The sequence below is a fragment of the Ambystoma mexicanum genome, chromosome 1p (assembly GCF_040938575.1).
Source record: "Ambystoma mexicanum isolate Mex_15411 chromosome 1p, UKY_AmexF1_1, whole genome shotgun sequence".
NCBI lineage: Eukaryota > Metazoa > Chordata > Amphibia > Caudata > Ambystomatidae > Ambystoma > Ambystoma mexicanum.
In genome coordinates this window covers 1,036,302,202-1,036,320,443 of record NC_090921.1, presented here as the reverse complement: position 1 = coordinate 1,036,320,443, position 18,242 = coordinate 1,036,302,202, and the positions used below count along the sequence as shown (strand labels likewise).

General features: G+C 43.3%; 1 protein-coding gene across 3 annotated transcripts in view; it reads left to right on the top strand.

Moving 5' to 3' along the window:
* MLKL (mixed lineage kinase domain like pseudokinase) overlaps positions 1-18,242 on the top strand; it is a 250,379-nt gene that overhangs the window by 124,073 nt on the left and 108,064 nt on the right. For all 3 annotated transcript variants that reach the window (XM_069604125.1, XM_069604116.1, XM_069604131.1), the window contains one exon: positions 13,343-13,432. In XM_069604125.1, the coding sequence (XP_069460226.1) occupies positions 13,343-13,432 (90 nt within the window). The remainder of the gene's footprint in view (positions 1-13,342; positions 13,433-18,242) is intronic.

The following is an 18,242-nucleotide window of genomic DNA, read 5'->3' as shown; positions in this document are numbered from 1 at the left end:
CACAAAATACTCAAACGAACTGTAGTTTGTGTTAACAGCATCATATGATGCTTTTCAAACTCGTATTCAACTAACACAGTTAATTAGAAAAGTTCGCCTAAAACAGTCTTTGCTGAGCAGGACACAAACATGAATATGGACACCATAGGCCATTTCCATGGAATCCCTGACTTTTGAAAGTGCTCTCTTCAAGAAATTGGATCAATTAGAAAGATCCTTCCCACAAACGCACAACTTGACATGTAATGAAAGATTGGGATTGGCGAGTATACAGAACAACAAAGATATTGGGCCTCATTACACGTTAGGCGGTAACCATGGCGCTATTAGCGCCATGGTTGCCTCTGGTATTTTAATGTGTCCGTTTTGGTGGATGGCGCAATTACCGCCCTATTCCAAGGTGAGCAGGGGCGGTAATTCCCCATTCACCAAGGCACTTCCCCATTCCTATTTTTGCCCCCATAGGGCATAATGGGAATGGGGAAGGAGCTAATTATGGTACCGCAAATTGCGGTACCGTAATTAGCACCGAGGTCCCTTTGTGGCACCCTACTTTAACGGCTGGTAAAACCAGCCGTTAAGGTCGGGTCCCGCAAAGGGAACTCGTAGTAAGGCGGTAAGGGTTTACCGGTACCGGTGCCCTTACCGGTACCGGTAAACCCTTACCGCCTAACGTATAATGAGGCTGATTGTCATCAAACCATCCAGTAAAGGAGGTGCTACAGTAATTATGTCTTCTGGCGACTAAGAAAACAAGGTACTGCATCTGCTAAATGACCATACTAGATATCAGAGGCTAGGGAGAGATCACACTAAGTATTTGCAGTGTGTAATTGGACCTATCATAGAAGAGGCCCTGGCAGAAGGATACTTCAGCCGAAAAGAGGCAGAATTCTTCACACCTGAGTTTCCATGAATACTAGTTCTATATGCACTCCCAAAAATCCACAAAGGACTTTTTCCTCCACCACAACGTTCAATAGTTTCTGGCATATTCTCGAACCCTATCATAGTATGTGGATTTCTTCTTAAGGGATACTATACCGACCATGCAGTCTTACGTTAAGGATTCAGCTGCCATGCTTAACATACTCAAAGATGTAACATTTAACTAAGACCGACAAATGTTCGTCACCTTCTATATAGAATCACTGTATAGACAAATTGCCCAAAATGTCACCTTGATGGTGATTATAAACATTTCTAAAAGAGCGTAACAAGAATCTGCATGTTCCCGCTTTTTTTTATTGAATAACTGTCAGAATTGGCATTGACAAAAAATTACTTTCTATACAAAGATTGTTACTATGAAAAAATATCAGGTGCAGCTATGGGTCCCACATTTGCATCAAGCCTTGTCAACTTATAGATAGGTGCCTTTGAAGAAACGTATATATATATATATTATATATACAGACAACAACCCTTTGAAAAACAACTTGCACACATGGGTCAGATACATGGACGATGTGTTTGTTCGTTCTCGTCACCATTCAAAATAACAATCAATGTTTTCCACATGGCTCAACGACTGCAATCTTTTTCTTAATTCCACACACTGAGAGTAGACAAGAAATACATTTCCTAGACTTGAACATCAAAATCAAAGATATCCATCATTCAACTTCGGTGTTTCATAAACCAACAGATCATAATGCCCTACTAATAACGATCATCCTAAGACTCTACGGGAAATTCTCCATTTGGGCAATTTCTGAGGTATAGGTGAAACTGCTCCGAACTTAAAGAATATAAAAAACAAGCCTCACAGCTGAAGAAGCGTTTATCTGAGATATGCTATCCCAAGAGATTAATAAAACAGGCTGCGAAAAGAGCTCAGAATATAGCTTGTGATATTACATTGTTACAACATAAGCGTGCAGAAAATCCTCCAGACACGATCACTGCAGTCCTGAGCTATTCCTCACTATTTAATAAACTAAAAGAGAAATAGAGAAACTGTGGCCAATCCTCAATCTGGGTGAACAGGAATTGCCCTTGCCATGTTTTGCAGTGAAATGGAGGAACAATATCAAATAGATCTTAATACCTGTATATCCAAAAGGCTAGATTGATCATCAGGAGGAATCAGAACAAAGAGAGCTATCGTTAGAACTTGATCCTATCTGGTGACTCACTATGTTGGACTTGCTATTGGCTGGCAATCACCATGGATACAGAAGGGATTCACTAACTGCAACTCAAGGAATATCCTCTAATTACCTGCACATGCAAATTGAGATATATTGGCATGACAAATAGGCCAAAATAAAGAGCATTATTGAACACAGATCAAGTATCTGAACCAGAAAAATTATGGCACTGTTGGTAGAACACTTTGACCACCATAACCATCGAGCAGGTGAGTTTAGATGGACCCTTATAGAACAAATAAATAAATCACCTAGAGGAGGTGATCCCGCCTTGTGTTTGCTGAATCCATTTTGATTAGTGGTAGGGTCAGAATAGGATAGCTTTTTGGACAGAGGATGGACTTTTTGCTTTGGACAAACCAACCTGACGACGAGCACCCTAGTTAGAGTTCTGTTAGGTAGGTCAATCACTTGTAGTATAAGGAAAGGTAGGTCTTTTTCTTATAATTTTAACAAAAGCATTTTGTAGAATGCAACCCCTTTGTCCGAATTCTCCTTCTGAATTACCACAAATACACTTATGGTTTGCGGAAGGAGCCTGTGACCTAGTCACAAGGTAATTAACTCTTGATTGCTCCTATCCAATTACAAAACGTGTCTGTCCTGACCACATGTCAGATTGTCAAGCTCCTGAGTCACTTGACACAATTCAGTGCGTCTGGAAGGAAACATAAACAGCACAATACAGAGCCATGTACATGCCGGAGCTGCCAAAATGGGACAGCAGACACAAAACCAAGCTTTCTGAGTCACTCTTGCCAGATGGACATATTGCCGAACACAGTAGGTCAACTAAAAGTGAATGGCCACTTCTTGGGGTTTGCAGACTTTTTTACTAAATGGCAAATGGACAATGGGCACTTTCTACCATATGTGAGTTCACTGCAGAAGCCAGGAAGGTGTGGTTCCACTTCCCGAAATAACCAGTTATACACACAGTCAATAGTAAGATATTAGGATTTAAGGGGGAGGAGGCCGGAGAATAAAAGAGTTGATCAAGTCATGTGCCAAGTGGAACTCGAGCTGGGGGAAAGTGGTTCGAGCCAAATGGGAGTCAGAACTTGCAGGCAGGCGAGGGCACCTGAGAGGGGGCTTGGTGGCCTAAGGCATTAGTGGGCTTTTTTAGTCGGAGGTGCGTGTTGTAAGGGCGGGGAGTGTGTGCTGAGAGGCGTTTGCGTCTCTCTAGGCCCAGTCAGAAACGCATGGCGTTGTAGAGGCCGGTTTGCAGGTTTAGCACAGCTTTTTGATTTGTTTCTGAGCGAGAAAGGAATAAATGCCCATAGATGGAGCACAAGTATTTCTATCACATCCTTAGCAGGGACAGCGAGGTGAACGGGCCGTCTGAAGGTGCAATTTAGCTGTGGGTTTCGAATGGTAGTGCTGGGGGTCCTGGTATGATGCAGTGCGCGATGAGAGGCGATAGTCTATAAGGGACTTGGCAAGGTCTCCATGTGATGTGGTGGACGATGTGTGGGTTGGCATAGGCTGTGGGCTTAGTCGGTAGGCGAGTGATGCGCAAGAAGAAATTAGGAATTAATCTCCACATTAGGGAGGGTAATCTCATATCGGGCTCGGTCAAGGTAGGGGAGCTGGCAGGCAGCTCGTTTACATGAGCAGGCATGCTGCTTGATTGAGTGGGGGAGCAATGTCTGCCTGTGTCATCTCCTGTGTGCAAGAGAAGGTTTTTTAGTGTGGGCCGAAGGTGGACTGGTTGAGCCCAGGGCTGAGATAGCACAGAGGCGAAAGGAGGAGAACAAGGGACAGGTCATGTGCAGTCGAGTAAAGAATGCTGATTGTGCGATGCCAGGAGCAACAATATGCAGAATGGGCCTGCATAGAATAGGCGGTGGAACGGGTGACTTGGACAGTGACATCAGAGGTGGTAGGAAAGGGGAGGGCACACTAGGGTTAAACAAGGCAATGAACAAGACACAGACATATTGCGCATAGCAGGGTGCAGGCTTGTGATATAGTACCTTGTAGGTGGCAACAGCATAGGGCCTCCCATGGCCGCACAGGGCCAGACAGGGGAAGTCGTCACGGGTCTTATAAGTGGCACTTAGTTAAGGAATCCCTTAGTAAACCAACCCTGTAATCAGGATACTTTTTGGAATAGTGGAACACAAATTCAAGGAACAGTATAAACCCATAACTACATTCAGGATATCACACAGTTATACAAGGTGAGCAAGACCGTTGGGTGTAATATATAATTCCAGTTGATTTCAGATCAGTGGAACACAGACTAAGGTAAGCAATAAGCGTCTACACTAAATTAGGATTGCAGCAGGCAGACCAAGGTCAGCTACACCAATAGAATGATTTTTAAGAATGGCACATAGCTATTTTAGGCAAGTAAAACCTAAGAGTGCAATAAACTATCAGTTGATTTTCTGATCAGCGGAACACAGACCAAGGTAAGCCATAACTCTCTAACTTATTGTAGGGTGGCACAAGACAGAACATGGTAAGTAAAACCTACAGTACACTTCTTAAGAATTGCACACAGATTCGAGGTAAGTAAAGCCCAAGGCAGCCTTATTCTAAACAGGCTATACAGCAAGTTAGGGGAAGCAAGACCCAGTTGGGAAACGTATACACACTTATTATCTGAAAGAAATAGTGAAGCCAACAAAATTACTTTTGGGAAAGAGGCACAGCCAATTCACAGGTGAGTAAAATAACCTTACATAACCTTACATATACTTTTCAGAATGGCAGCACATTCAAGGTAAGTAAGAAGTCACTCTCAGAGGGAAAATTACCAATCAACTCTTTCACAAGTAAGTAAACATTTAAACACTTGTTTTCTTTTCTAGGCAAAAGGCCCGATCCTTAGAAGTCTTTCCCTAGTCTTGGAGCATGAATGTTCTCAGTGGCAGAAGGGGGGAGGGGGTCACTAGCAGGTCTCTAGTGTCCACCAGGTATTTCAGGATAGGCACAGAAGTAGCAAAGGTCAGAGGAAGACTGTTCAAACAAGTAAGCATTTCACTTTAGAGCAGTTGGAAGGGTCCAGGGACTTCTGAGAAGACACCCCAGGAGGATTGCAGCAGTTTGCAGCATTTAAGACAATGCTAATGCTCTGCATGTACATGTATTGGACCACTACATGCAAACACATTTTGATCTTTTATCGTGAACATTAAAAACCACTCAACTGCCCTCTATTGTTCTTTTGGGTTGGGCCTACTAACAGCCTCGATTACATGCTAACATGCCCCATTTTATTCAGCAAGTGTTTCTCCCGTCTGGCTTTATTCAGTCCAGTATTAATTAACATAAAAGCAGAAGGACAGGTCCCAGATTGCCAACTAAACAGAACTGGGTAATGTGATGAAGTCACTACCCTTTCCCTAGGGGTAGAGAGTGAGGTGGACAATAAGACTGTATGCCACATTCGGTTCAGCGGTGTGGGACCTGGGGTTGATGTTGGTCACAGCCATTGTTCCATTTGCGAATGTTAAGATAGTTATAACACATCATAGCATGCAGTTGAAAAAGCATTTTCTGGCGATGCCTCTCTCTTGCGGATCGAAGATCAGAGAATTGTCCAATTTGGTTCTGAGATTCCTTACTGTGGAGGACGGTTTTGGGCATGGGTCCAACTCATCAGGCCACGCGATTGAGGCAGTGTTCGAAGGAGCTGGATTGCAGAACATCACTACTGCCTTGTTATGGTTAAGTTTGAGTCTGTTTGCTCTCTCCATGATGGAGTACTCTTACTTTTGTAGATTATTTGTTTGTCATCTCCGTAGTTGTAACAGGTTGCACCAGAGTGTTTGATTAGATCCAGTAGGGCTGTCGTGTAGATGGAGAAGAGGTGACCATGTGGATCCCTAAGGTACTCTGCGGGTTAGTGGGTGAGGCTGCGGTGTGTAGGGGGCCAAGATGGTCGCTTTGGTTGCAAGAGTAAAGATGGAGGTGATCTAGTATAGAGCTGTTGATTTAATTCCAATGTCTTCCTGTCTCTATAGAAGGCTCTCATGGCTGATGTTGTCAGCTGCCATGGCCAGAACCATGAGTGATCTATGAGTTCTCATCTGTGTTGTTCTTAAGTGTGTCCTTGAACAGAGAGCTAAATCTGTACCCATGCTGACCTTCATCCAGCAGGTTATTTGTTTTGATGAAATCCTACAGTTAACCATAAATTAAGTTTTCTAGAACTCTTCCAATGGAAGTTTTTTTTTGTGATGGGGCAGTGACAAGTGGAGTTATTCGGGTCAACTGTGGCCTTTTTGAGCAGTGATCTGATGTATGCAGACTTCAATAGAGTTGGGACACTCCAGTTGTTGACTCAACCATTAAGGAAGGATAGAAATGTAGGCATCCGTTCTGTATGATTTGTATAAGTCAGGAGGACAGATCTTCTGCAGACCTTGTTGGGTGGCAGGAGTTAATCGTGGCAAGAAGTGTTCAGAGAAATGGTGGAAAGAGGTTAGTGACGGAGGGATGGAAGCATGGGTGATGCCTTGTTGCTGAGGTACGAAAGCGAACATCCTTTATTATCCAGTTGCTGTTGGATTTCGATGATCTTTTAGTTAAAATTTGCAGGAATCAGATTGCAGACCTCTGGAGATGGGGATAGGGTTGTCTTTCAAGCTGCCTGTTTTTTTAATTGAAGGCTAAGGAGGAAGGCTAGCTCAGGGGCAACACGATTGTCTTGGAAGCAAGATAACGTGGCAACTCAGGTTTGAATCCCGATTCTGGCTTAAAAACCACTTGCTCGTATTGAGCGTGTTATAAATTAACAATAAATAAATAAAATAAGAAGGTGGGGACAAAGAAGGCACTATAGAAAATAAGCAGGCTTGGGGAGGAGTGGTGGAAGAAAAGCAGGCCCGTTATCATTCTGCAACACTAGAGTGAGGAGAAGAGGAAAGGAGGTGCAATAGAGGTTACCTCTGGTCTGAGATTGTGGGGGCTTTTCGAGGAGGAAGAAGAGAATGAGGTGTTGAGGAGCAGAGATAAGACCGCGAACTGGAACCCCAGAGGCATTGTGTTGTTGGCCCCCAAGGAAAGTATAATCCCATTTTTCTGTTTTCTCCAGAGTTACCCCATTTATGTGCAGATCCCTAATAAGCATATCTAGTTTAACCTAAAACCTCAGTGTTTCGCTTCCACTGATCTTACTCTGTTTGTGACTGCAAGCGCCTTCCGAGTGGAACAGATCGTGTTGGCATGCATGGCACCCTTCTGCACTGATACCGAAAAAGGATGTTTGTTGCAATGGAAACTTGTGTTCATCTCCACTTCAAATGACTTTAAAAAGCCTTGCAGCATGACTGGGCTTAATAGGGCTTAATGATTAACTAAAAATAAACCTGGGTCACTCGATTTACAAATATTTGTAATGGCGCGCCCAGCAAACTGAATAAACAACCACTGTTATGAATAGTCCTCCCGAAACCCTGCCTGGATTGAAAGAGGGGGCAGTAGGTTGTTCGCAATTTAATGCAGCATGTGCATTAGTCGTCTGAGCTAGGTTACAGATTTGACTTTGATTTTTTGAAATCAGAGTAAGGCATCAGCAAAATGGGCAAAGGGTGTGCACTGTGTGAGTCTGAGGTTGGAGAATTAGCCTGGGCGTTCCTGCATCACAGAACTAGTGAGCGAAACAGAATCCCATACTCAGGATTAGGTGGCCCGCTTTATGCCTGAACCTGCACAAACGTTCTCCTCCCTAGCTCAGCACAGCAAGTGGGCTTCTGTGGTGCATGCTCACAGGGTCGGACTGGGGCATAACATTGTCTCGGCCACCAACGAGAAAGTGGCCCACAGTTGCGAATGGCTAGTCATTCTTTTTGTGACGGACTGAATAGTACTCAAGGGGGAGGTGTTTGATAAATGTGATGTAAATTGTGTATTTTAAAGAATATTTGTTCAGAAACACTGGTCAAAACTATTAGCCACATGGTGAGGTAACTTATCAAACTAGCCCACAAGGGCCAAACAAGTGGTCCACTTTGACAAAAAAAACTGCCCCTCACTAGCTATCATTTTGTATTTAATTCGGGCATTGCCCTACTGGCCAATAGGCCAGTCCTAGTCTGCATGCTCAGTTGCACCCTTTTCACGTAATAGCCTGCCTCCACCCAACTCTGGCATGTGCACCTCCACCAACAACAACTGCCACATGCGTGTATGGCACGCAAGGGGGCCACTCGGATTCTCTCCTCCTTAGTAGTCACACAAAGAGGCTACGGGTATTGTACACTCAAGTACAGGCACTTAATATAATGCCCCGCCTCTGATAAACTCCAGTAAGTAAAAACAAGCATTGGCACTGCCAACAGTTTTGTGTAGGCATGGCAAAGGCACTTACCAGGCACAGCCGTAGTAGTATTAACTGCCCATTGATGGCAGCAGGTGCAAACTGGTGCAAATACTTGGGCATCTAATAGTATATAATATATGTTATTTATAACGCGCGCATAATACCTAGAGGTTTCTAAGAGCAGACTCGGTTATCAAACCTCTGTTGCTCCTTGTCGTCTTGTTTCCAAGGCGAGCACGTTGCCCCTGTGCTATCCTCCCAAGACCAATAATGCCTGACACATGCCTAATAGTTGTACACAAGCCAAAACTGTTGGATTTGCCAATGCTTGTTTTCAAAAGGACTTCAGTGAAGATCATTCAGAATGCTTATAAATCAAAGGGGACTGAACAAAAACATGTTCAGTGAGTTTCCATCAGGTTTTTGGTTTTGAAAATGTGGTCAGCCTATGTGGAACATGCTGCTCGTGATGGCAGCAGAGGAGAAATGTTTCAAAGGATTGCAACTATTTTCAAGACACGAGGATCCCGTGCCATTAATACATTAAGATTCCAGTACTGGAATAAATTGAGAACTCCACCTCGTCTGAGGCAGCATGCTCGTCATGAAAGAAAAAAACTAAAACAAAAAACAGAAGCATTCTCAGAATCTCTGAAACTTTAACTTGAGCTGATGAAGCAACCCAACACTGCAGCTCCACGCTTCCACAAGACCAGCCTCCTTCCTCCCCAACACGCCTCCTTCTTCCCCAACCCGAACACAAAAAATAAAACAGGCAGCTTGCACCTTACGTCAGTCAGCACATGAGCACGCTGCAAAAGCCTTCATTGAAGCGAGCTCGCAAGGTCAAAGAGTTCCCCTGAAGTGGAGGTTTGGGCGTGGAGAGGCAGAAATAGGTGGGAATGGCCATAGGGATTGGCGTGGCTATGGGCAGGCAATGGGTGGGCTCATAAGCAAACAACAGCTATACACTGTGTATCCCTCCTCAAATGTTATTCCTCGGTGGACCCATCATATGCCATTCCTCCATATATGTACTTGAATCAGTAATGAAATGCAATAGATTGGTTTTGCAAGTGACACCTAATGGGCCAAACAAAAAAAAACTCCTTTTCCACTTTTCTACCTCTCACTCAATTAAATCCTATTCCAGTCTTCTCCCTCTTCCGCATCGGAAGCATATTACCATGTTCTGTTGCTCCCCCTGCTACAGTAGCAAACCTGGCCTCTGTCTTATCCTACAAGACTGTTTAGAATATCCAACACAGCATGACTTAACCTGCGAAGCTGAACTCCCAGGAGATCCTCCTCTCCACCTAAACCTCAAAGGAAGTTCATGAAAGTTTGGTCTGGCCAAATTGTTGGAAATTCTCTTACTTTGGTAGTTAGCTAATGCATTTGGCTGGCCTATTGGAGAACAGTGGGTCAATCGGGTAAAATAGCTTCCTGGGTAAATGTGCTATGTAAGTTCAGCTGCTGTTCTTAATAATCATAATTAGTACCCAGTAGGGGGCATGGTTTCGGACCGTAGCCAATGAGGAGGGTCAGAACAGGGGCTTTACAACTTGGTAAAGCCCCCGCTATGAGCCTCCACTGAGATAAAGGCCCTGGTCTGAGCCTCCTCAGAGCTGTAGGCTGCCATCTCCCCCCTAGATAATCAGTTAGTAGTTCCCCTCTGCCCTCACATCCCCACCCACCCACACCCACCTATCCACCCACCCCACCTCACTCTTCCACATATTTAGCCCCCTTCCAACCTTTCCCCCACTTACCTTGCGCTGCTATCCCTCGCGAGCGCCTGGAACAGTAGTATTGCCGGCACATCCCTGACATGTGACTAGCTTCCATGGAAAGGTAGAAGGGACTACATATAGTTTCCTTCTCCCTGATAAATGGCGGCCATCTTATTTTGTAGTTTTTTAAATTTGAGAAACGGCAAACACATTTTTTCTCAACTTAAAAAAAAACCCTTTTACTACCCCGGTACAATGTGCTGGGGTAACTAATAGCAATATTACCCTTGCAGGGGGGTATTGCCGGGGCAGGTAATGCCCCGCGCTATCATTAACTAACTGGCCCAGGGCATTATGTGGCCCGGTAATGCCCCACTGCTCTGGAAATATTGCTTAAGTATGTCTCTCGAAGGAGCAGGACGGATGAGTTCAATATGGTTGTGAGGCCTCCCGATGCATGTAGTTTACCTAAAGCAGCACAGTACTTGGGTTCATTATTAACAATAAAATAAATCTGAATAAATGCATTTTATGGTGTCAGTACTTCAGTAAACATAGCTCTTGGGCTGCTCCATGTTGGTGTTAGTGGTCTATCCAGCCCTATTGTTTTTTCCGTTGTCTTATGTCTTTTGTTTTTTTCATTATACATCCATGACTGTAAGGAGAAGTATGTAAACAAAAAGAAAAAGTTAGGCGTCTTACAATACCAGTATGAGTTGAACGTTTGCAATGGAAATATACTACAGATTGCAGAACCACTGGACTCATTTTATGTAAACTTGCAATGGCACTGTGTACACATCAGTTCATACTTCCAAATGGCATTTATCCAATTGAAGTGTATTTTTCAATCTTCCTTAGGTCTCATATTTAATATCTTACAATGTGTGTTCATACGGGTGCACATCATGTTTTCTTACCTGTATAAATTGTACACTTTTTCCATTCTTGTCCACAACAAAGTAACATGCCTGTAACACTGAACCGCTACTAACTTTCAGACCAAATGACAAATGGCCTGTGATTTCGCTATGTTTCCCTCCTCTGCGCACTCACGCCCCATTTCTCATTAGCCACTCCCACAGTTTATGGCAAGAGCCAAAACTGTTGGCTTTGCCAGTACCTTTCTCAATTGTCACAACTGCAGGACATAAGGATTCATGGGTTTTAATGTGAAGGATTGGACAATGCCTTTTATTGCACAGATTAAAGACAAGAACCAAACCTCTAACATATACATTTGAAACAATGGTAAAAAAGTGGCAGTAATTCTGGTACCGCTTTTTTTGGCATTAACAGAATCACTACCACTTTTACCCCACTGCCAAATTCTGACTTTTACCTTGAGCATTAGGGCCCAAAAGCTGCAGATATACCAAGCTATTGATAAGGGAGGCCCTGGTGCAGTCATAATTCAATAAATGTTCTCTCAAAAGACTGGATTGTGCCAACAACAAAGGTTTTATTCTCAGTCGACTGGAAGCCGTTAACTCAAGCCATTGTTGTTCAGTTAGCTAGGCAAGGACTCAAAGCCTGCCCATTTCAAACACACTTTTATTGAAAATACAGGATTGGACAATATGTTTATGCTAATCTGGACCTTACATTTTATCAAATTCTAATTGATCATTTTACTAAAGCTCAAAAAACCACTTGTGTCCCATTGGACATAAACACTTCCTGAAACAGATGACTTCCTATGATGACTAGGAGCTTCCATTTTCCTGAAATCTCTAGGCACCCCACATTCTAAAGCCAGAATATCATTACTCTGACACCATGCTAGAAAGTTGACCCAATGCCTATCATTTGATATTAGGGTGGAAGATATCCTTTGCTGCATCACTCCCCTTACCAATTGGTCTGACAGGCCCAATCCCTGCAGCCCCATCCTTTTCGATTACACACTGGCATTCAAACAGTTGAGCAGAAAAATGAATCCCCATTCTCCTTGAGTCTGAAATCTCAACAAGTACATTTTGTCCTGAGCCTTTAATGGGAGAGGCAAATAAGTCTACCATAGTGCTGCCAAAATTAAGACATATTTCCTGGAATATGTTGAATTTAAGGCCACCTTCATGGAGCTGAGGAACCACCTGCTGAGCCAGTTAACCAATAAATTATCTTTCCTGACCTCCGGCGTTCCGCCCCTGCCCCCTTTTTGCCCCCCCCCCCCCAGAGCTTGGTCAGAACTGTAACACTTCATGCACTTGTACTAGGAGAAATGCCTTCAGGCCTAGTGTGCTAGTTTTTATGTTAAATCATTCAGAAACCTCAAGGCCTAAAAATTATTACTGTATTCCCTTGTTCCCTTCCCGCCTTGAAGCGCTTTGAAGCACTCCATCTGTGTATAAGTGCTGTATAAATAAACAATTACATTACATTACAAAGACAGTTATCCAAGGGCAGAGAATCCAGCGCCGATTCCCCTCAGGCAGGTTCGTATTTCAACACGGTTGAGTTGTCATCCTCACAATCACAGCTTGATTCGCCACCCTCTCCTTGAATACCCTCAATGCCCTGCCAATCACAGCTTGCTCCCTCCAGTTGAATGAGTGGTTACATGCTTGTGAGGTAGGCTCCCCATTGTTGCTCCTCCCCTGTCTTGCTTGTGTCAGTAAAAAGAACGATCTTCCTCAAGGGCTGTAGACTCACTCCTCTTTTGAGGTTGGACACAGATCCCAACCACCAAAGCCTGTCCCTCGGGCCTCTGTCTATTGGGACCTAGGCCTCTAAGTTCTGAGACACACAGCCCCAAAATCTGTATAGGGGGTATATCAATGGTTTCAAGTGGAGTTGAGTCAATGCGACTACAAAAGCACATGCTGCCATGTGCCCCTGTTCCGTCAATACGTCTCTGGATGTTGCACTGTCCTTTCTCAGCAATCTCGACAGCAGTCCCTGGAGTTGGACGCCCTGTCTAGAGTTAGACTTACTTCCCCTTCCCCGGGACAAAACGGTGCCCCTAAAAATGATTGCTTGAACAATCCTTTCATTGGCTCATTGGCTTTGAGCTACCAAGCAAGGCAGTTCCGAGTGGGCAGATTCTTTACCCTCAATAAAGGATGGAACAGGGTTTTGTATCGAGTGTTGTTGCCTGCACCTCTTTTGTGCTTTGGCGCTATGTTCTTACTTTGATGCTCTCTTGGAAAACTGGGTTGACCCTGTCTCCTTGAATGCAGGTGGGGTCGACCACATTGCGGACACTGTGGACTATGTGCACGAAGATGTAAAGGTGGTGGGAGCAGGGGTGCAGCAGATTCTGGCAGTGTGTAAGTATGACTACCGTTGTCTGTCATTATCTGTGGCACAGTGCGCATGTGTAAACTGAATGGTAAATGGCAAAAGAAGTTATATCCATCATTCATTGAATTCAATAACCCACTCATTCATGCATGATTTCATCCATTCAATCTACCCATGTATTCTCAGATTTTATCGGGCAATTATTCACACATTCGTTTATTGTACACTTTTTAGCTATATATTCCTTCATTGGGCCTTCCATCTAGATATCACACCTACAGTCACTCAGTAATCCAGGCATGCGTGGGGTATATCAGTCATTTCTGTCTTCATTCATTTCACCACCTTCCTTTATGCATCACTCCATCCATTTCTTCCGTAAGTCATTCCTACCTTATTTTTTCCATTCACCCGCTGTTATTTGTAACCCCTACATAAAATATAGGGGCCACTCGAGGCCACTAGACTATTCATTCACATGGCCTAGTAAATAAAATGTAGACAAAACACTTCATGTGTTTATGTGAATATAGACAGAGACCATGTACAAGTAAAACGTGTATTCTATGTTAAAGGCAATTAAATGTCTGTGTTTTGAAATGTTGAAATGTACCGTCACTATTCTAACTGACATACGTTACCTGTTTCATGAGTTAAGCTTTAGTACCTGTATGAAAAGAATTGCACACATAAACCAACAGTTTACATATTGTTCTCCTTACCTGATTGGTCACCTTGCCAAAATGGGCGACATGATTGGTTGTGTCCAAATAAGGGGGCACATTTGACCACATTTACGGGAGGGGGCACATTTACCACATTTTAACACACTCACGAGAAATGGACTCAAGCTATTTTGTTTTTATTGGACATTTGTATGGCGCCTATACACAAGTGTTTGCAGCTATGCATCTCTGTGGCTTCTCCCTCTCACTGGGATCATTCTGCCCCCTCCCCTTGCTCTTTTCATCACTTCCTTTTCATGTGCTCCCACCATAGGCCATAGGCCCACCCTCTCATAACGTTGAGAAGAGGCTTACGCTGGACACTACATCCTTCCCGGGCTTAGATTTAAAGTCAGTTACCCAATTTCTTTGTTCCATCATGTTAATAATGTTCTCCTTCCAGGGAGATAGTTCTGGAAAGGTATCCTTCGATACTGTCTTTGTCGGGGCTGCACTGTTCCTTTGATGGTTCACTGTGTCCTGAGTAGTCCAGATCTCTGACATCCTTGTCTGGTGATGTTGCAGTTTCATGTACCTTCTAAAAGAATTACTTTCTCATGATTTCCTTTATCTCACCTCGGCAGTTATGTGAGGACATCCAGACTGAATGCTGTTATGGCTTTCTTTCTCGCATGTTTGATAAGTACAGTGTCACTAATCTTGATTTATGGACTCCATGCCTTCCCTTATGTCAGCATACTGTTTCATCGCCTCTTGGGCCGTGTTATCCCTATTTATGAATGCCTCATCAACCTTGTTCATGTCTGACAGTGTCATAGCCTGTGGCAGATGGGTGCCAATGGGTCCTCCAAATAGGACCGCCCCTCCCCCACTGGACACACTTCTGTGAAGCTGTTGCTATAGTGTCATATGATAACTGATATAGTATGTGTTCCTCTGAACGTTTTTGTGAGATAGGACACTTGCAAGGCTCTTGAGATTCCCTCTCAAGTCTTCGAGCATGCCATTTGCCTGTGGCCATAGTGGTGTGATGCCCCTATGATGAATCCCCCATATATTTTGCAAAGTGCCAGACGTCGTGCCCTGTAAAAGGTGGAACATTGTCCGATTTGACCACCCTGGGAACTCCATAGGCTATGGATATTTTGTCCAGAGCTGCAATGAGGTGGGAAGTGGCTGTGGTGAGAAATAGCTGGATCTCCAGATACCTGGAATAGTCGTCCATCGAAACTAAGCTGTAAGTGCCCAACTGGAGTGGTCCAAAGAAGTCAATTGCAACTTCCTCCCAGATTGTTTGAGGTAGGGGCGTCATGCTCGGGAATGTGTTGCCTGCTTGACAGGTGTTTCAGTGCCTAAGGGTATCTTCCACCATTGCTTTCGTTCTGGGAAACCCTCCTATTCTATTCCATGGAAACACCACTCTAGGAACCCCTCTATGATCTTCATGAGCTAAGTCTAGGATGTGTTGTCTTAAGAAGATTGGCATGTCCATTTTTTTTAAAAATAATATCAGATACGTATGGTGACAGGTCATCTTTTACTAGCAGTATTTTATTTTTAGGTCTAGTAACTCCCCCATGTTCTTGCCTTATGCAAATGTTTGGCATGTTTCTAATTTCCCTCATTTAGGCACTTGCGGATGATTGCTAGTGTGTAGTCGAGTGCTGAACGGTTTTGAATATTGCCCAGCAATACACAGCAATGCACTGCATAGCTAATGTATTGGTCACTTATGGATTGTCTGCGACAAGATGTTTGGCTTGTATATTTTGACAAGAAATTTGCTGGCTTGGCATCTTTTGCTGGTTTGTGAATGATGTGGAATTTGCAGTCTTGTAGACGCAATCCCCATCTTCCAATGCGGGTTGGCATGCATGCATTCAGGTTGTTGTAGATTGTAAGAAGGGCTTGGTGGTCTGTGATTATTGAGACGTTCTTGCCATAGAAGAATAAGAGAAAATGTTTGTAAGGCCACATCACTGCCAGGCTGTACTTTTCTACTTGGGAATAGGCTTTTTTGTTGTCCAATAGGCTCGTGCTGGCATGTGTTGTGGACCCTGTAAACGTCAATCATATTGGGGAAGGATGGCACCTAGGCCCATTTGAACAGCTATTTTGAAGGGGTACATGCATTCATTTTGAGTATTGGCTTCAATGAGATGGAGATGGATCTTTGCTGTGTGGGATTTGGAGGTACAAATCGCCTAGAACATCCTTTTCCATGCTAGTGGCTTGTTTGATGCATAAGGGAATATGTCGACATCTGTTCTGCGAAACATTGGTGGACGTGGCAGTTTAAGATATTCTTATTCCTCTAGATCATTTATTATCCCCCTTGTGTCGATGAAGAAGTCATCATCACCAAACGTTATTTCGACAAACGTCATAAAGGCATACCAAATACAATGTAATCATTTTACAAGAATAGAAAGCTTGTATATAATTCAGAGAAGTTAAAACAGTAGCACTAAAATCCATATTTATTATCAAAATATTAATATTAGTTAATCTAAACCATCCACTTTAACCCATTCGGCTCTCCTACAACAAGCATGTGAAATAAGCATCGAAAAATTCAAAAAGATATCATCTAGGGTCAAAGATCTACACTGGTGCAAAGCTGATATCAGATTTCAAATGCCCTTATCCCTCACTCATGGTATTAAGTGTCTTTTGCGACTGTCATAAAAAAAAACTGGGCATAGGAACAAAAACATTGGTTTCAGAATGTGTAGTACGTGCAGGACATAAATCGGAGCATGTTGAATTCCACTTATTCTTGAGGAATATACCCAGTCGAAAAAGGGAGTGTATTATTGTTATCAGTGTTTTACACAAGTTCTAAATACTACTCAAATTTAAATGAAATTTAATTGACAAATTACCAAAAAAAAATGATCACTGCTTGAGAAATAAAAAATGGATTTCCCGTTATCCAGATTTTCCCACAATTCCAGTGTTCCAATTTCTTGCCAGATGCTTATACCATGGCGCTTGGGAAGTGCCGCTTTTTTTAATAGGAAAACCATTGATAGGTAAGCTCTGCCTCTGAACCTCACCATTTTCATTTTTTTTAATGAACCAAAATACCATAATTTCTGTCTTCAAATTATTAATTAAGACATGTATTTTTGCACAGATCATCAAATAATAAGACTAAAACGCGTCATCTGCAAATAGGATGGTTCTGGTTGCAAACCCATTTAAGGAAGGTGCATCAGCTGCAGAAATTTGAAATCTTTACAGCAAAACCGTTAATGGAAAGATTAAAAGGGAAATGGGCCAAAAACACTCCTGTCTGTCTTGGTCCTTTCCAATAGAGAAAGACACAGTGTTCTCTTCCCCTAATACGCAATTAATCTGTATAAAAAGTCTTTATCAACCTCATGAGTACAGGCGTTGGTTACATTTATTTTAATTGTTATCTACAAAGCCAGTCGTGTAACTTGAATCAAAAGCAATCCTGAGATCTATAAAACACAAATAGACAGTAAGCTTCCTAAGTGCAACAACATTCTTGTTCAACAAAAACAACGTAAAGGTCTGATCAATGCCTGACATACCCGAATGGCTACTTCTTCAAGTGGCCAACATTGGTTGTGTCCTAACAGGTGGGCACATTTTACTGACGGGAATGTTGAAGTCTGGCTTGTGACTTGTGAACTCTTGCACAATGAGAATTAGGAGCCAAGGAGATGCGTATCAACTTCTTTGCTTTTCTATATCAATCTGCCCCCTGCCCTTCCTTTTTCTGTGCTCTCATTACAGGTCTGCCTCCTCATAACAATGAGAGGATTAAACTGGAGGCTAGAGGGTTGTAAACTGGTCCTTTGTCCTGTCACCTAATGGTGAAACCTGTCTTGTTGTGGATATACTGAAAAGCCTGACAAAATCTGGGCAAAGCTGGGGGTGCTTTTTAACCAGGAAGCACTGCTGTCCACAACATTCCCCGTAAGCTGGAGTGAGGCGCCTGCCTTGGGGCTCTTGAGCCCCACTAGCTCTGCTCCCTTCATTGGGGAAGCTTTCGGATTTGCTGCCGCTCCCTCAAACTCATGGGACTCTGATCCTCTTCATAATTTTGACAAAGAAGGAAAACTAAGAAGGGCAAATGCTGGATGTGTTCGTGGTCCATGAAGGACTGCGCCGGCCT